This window comes from Arachis ipaensis, chromosome B09, assembly GCF_000816755.2.
Source record: "Arachis ipaensis cultivar K30076 chromosome B09, Araip1.1, whole genome shotgun sequence".
Taxonomy (NCBI): Eukaryota; Viridiplantae; Streptophyta; class Magnoliopsida; order Fabales; family Fabaceae; genus Arachis; species Arachis ipaensis.
The window spans coordinates 1,919,975-1,921,523 of NC_029793.2; the positions used below are offsets into that span (position 1 = coordinate 1,919,975).

The following is a 1,549-nucleotide window of genomic DNA, read 5'->3' on the forward strand; positions in this document are numbered from 1 at the left end:
GAATTTTAATTTAATAATTTTTTTTTAATTTTTAAGGGTAAGTTGGTCTAAAAAAATAGAAAATGATGATTTTATAACGTTTTATAACGTTGAGGATGATTTTAATAAAAAAAAAGTTCGGGAACGATTTTGATTTTGACCCCAGACCTTGGAGACGAAAAAAATACTTATCCCTTATATTAATATCTCCATGTATCACAAAAAATATTAAAATTAGTATATCTACTTATTCCGTATCGTATCATTTTCGTATTTATATAAATATATGTTTTATAACTTCAACAATTTTTACTAAGAAATTAGATTTTAAATCTATCAAATAAGTCCTCAAGATTACAACACACATTATAGAATGCAAAATGAACCATACATCAATCAAACAATTTAAACACCTCCCTAACTCCCCACCCCAAAAAATGAAAACACAAAAATTACAAAACCTATCATAGTTTAATTTATTTGGTCACATATAATACATACTCCCCAAACACATAAAATTGACTCTATAACATGCTACATGATATATATACCTAAAAACCCATAAATGCCAAGATGAAGATCAAAGTGAAAGTAGCAGCAGTAGTAACCACCGGCGGCGACCGAGACGGCTGTGGAGAAGGAGCCCCAGAGGAGGAGCTAGGGACAATAATGGACAACTTCTGTCCTTGAATGCAATGTGTGCCAAAGCTGCAAATATAGTAAAATTGACCTTCCTTGTTGAGGATGAAGTTGGCAGGGCTATTCATTGTTGTGTTGATTGCATTTTCTGGACTGCAAATATCGTAGGAATCTTTTGGCACTTCAACCACATCATGTTGGTTCATAGTGAAATCAAACACTACAAAACCATACGGATATTAATTAATAGAAGACAATAATTAAATTAAGGATGAAGGGAGAAAGGAAAAATATAAGGTACCAACATATTATCTGTCAATTTATTGTTAACAATAATTAATTATTATATTTTAAACACATATATAAAGAGATACATCCAAAAAATATATTTATAAAGAGTTAAAGACACTTCCATTAAACACAGCCATAAAAAATACATTTTTATTAGACACATTCACAAAGACATTCACAAAGACATTTCCATTAAACACAGTTATAAATAGGAGTTGGAAGAAGTTGACAAAAATGTTGTTGATAACGTAGCGGAATTGAAGAAGAAAAGATTGGACTAGTTTAATTAGCTTTCAACTTTTCATTAATGTATTGGGTGATATAAGAGAAATTTTCTTAGTTTTTTATTAAATATTTAATTTAAAAATATAAAAAATAATAAATTATAAATATTTAAAATTTATTATATAAAATAAATTCAACAAAATTTTAACGCCAAATAATAGGCAGAATAAAATTCTCACTATGAGGAAAATTTTTTCTTTGCAAGGATTGAGATGAGGAGAACAAAATCCTCTCCAACTCCACATGTTTTCTCTATAAAATCTCTCATAGTTAGCTTAGGATCGACTTTTAAGATTGATTTGATAAATATTTATTTTTTAAAATAGATTATTAAAATTGATTTTTGAAAGATAAT

The 1,549-nt window shown here is 27.8% G+C and overlaps 1 protein-coding gene across 1 annotated transcript in view; it reads right to left on the reverse strand.

Annotated features, from left to right (window-relative positions):
- LOC107616966 (umecyanin-like) overlaps positions 299–1,549 on the reverse strand; it is a 1,912-nt gene continuing 661 nt past the window's right edge. Inside the window, exon 2 of the mRNA XM_016318821.2 lies at positions 299–838. Within this exon, the coding sequence (XP_016174307.1) occupies positions 531–838 (308 nt within the window). The 3' untranslated portion in view covers positions 299–530. The remainder of the gene's footprint in view (positions 839–1,549) is intronic.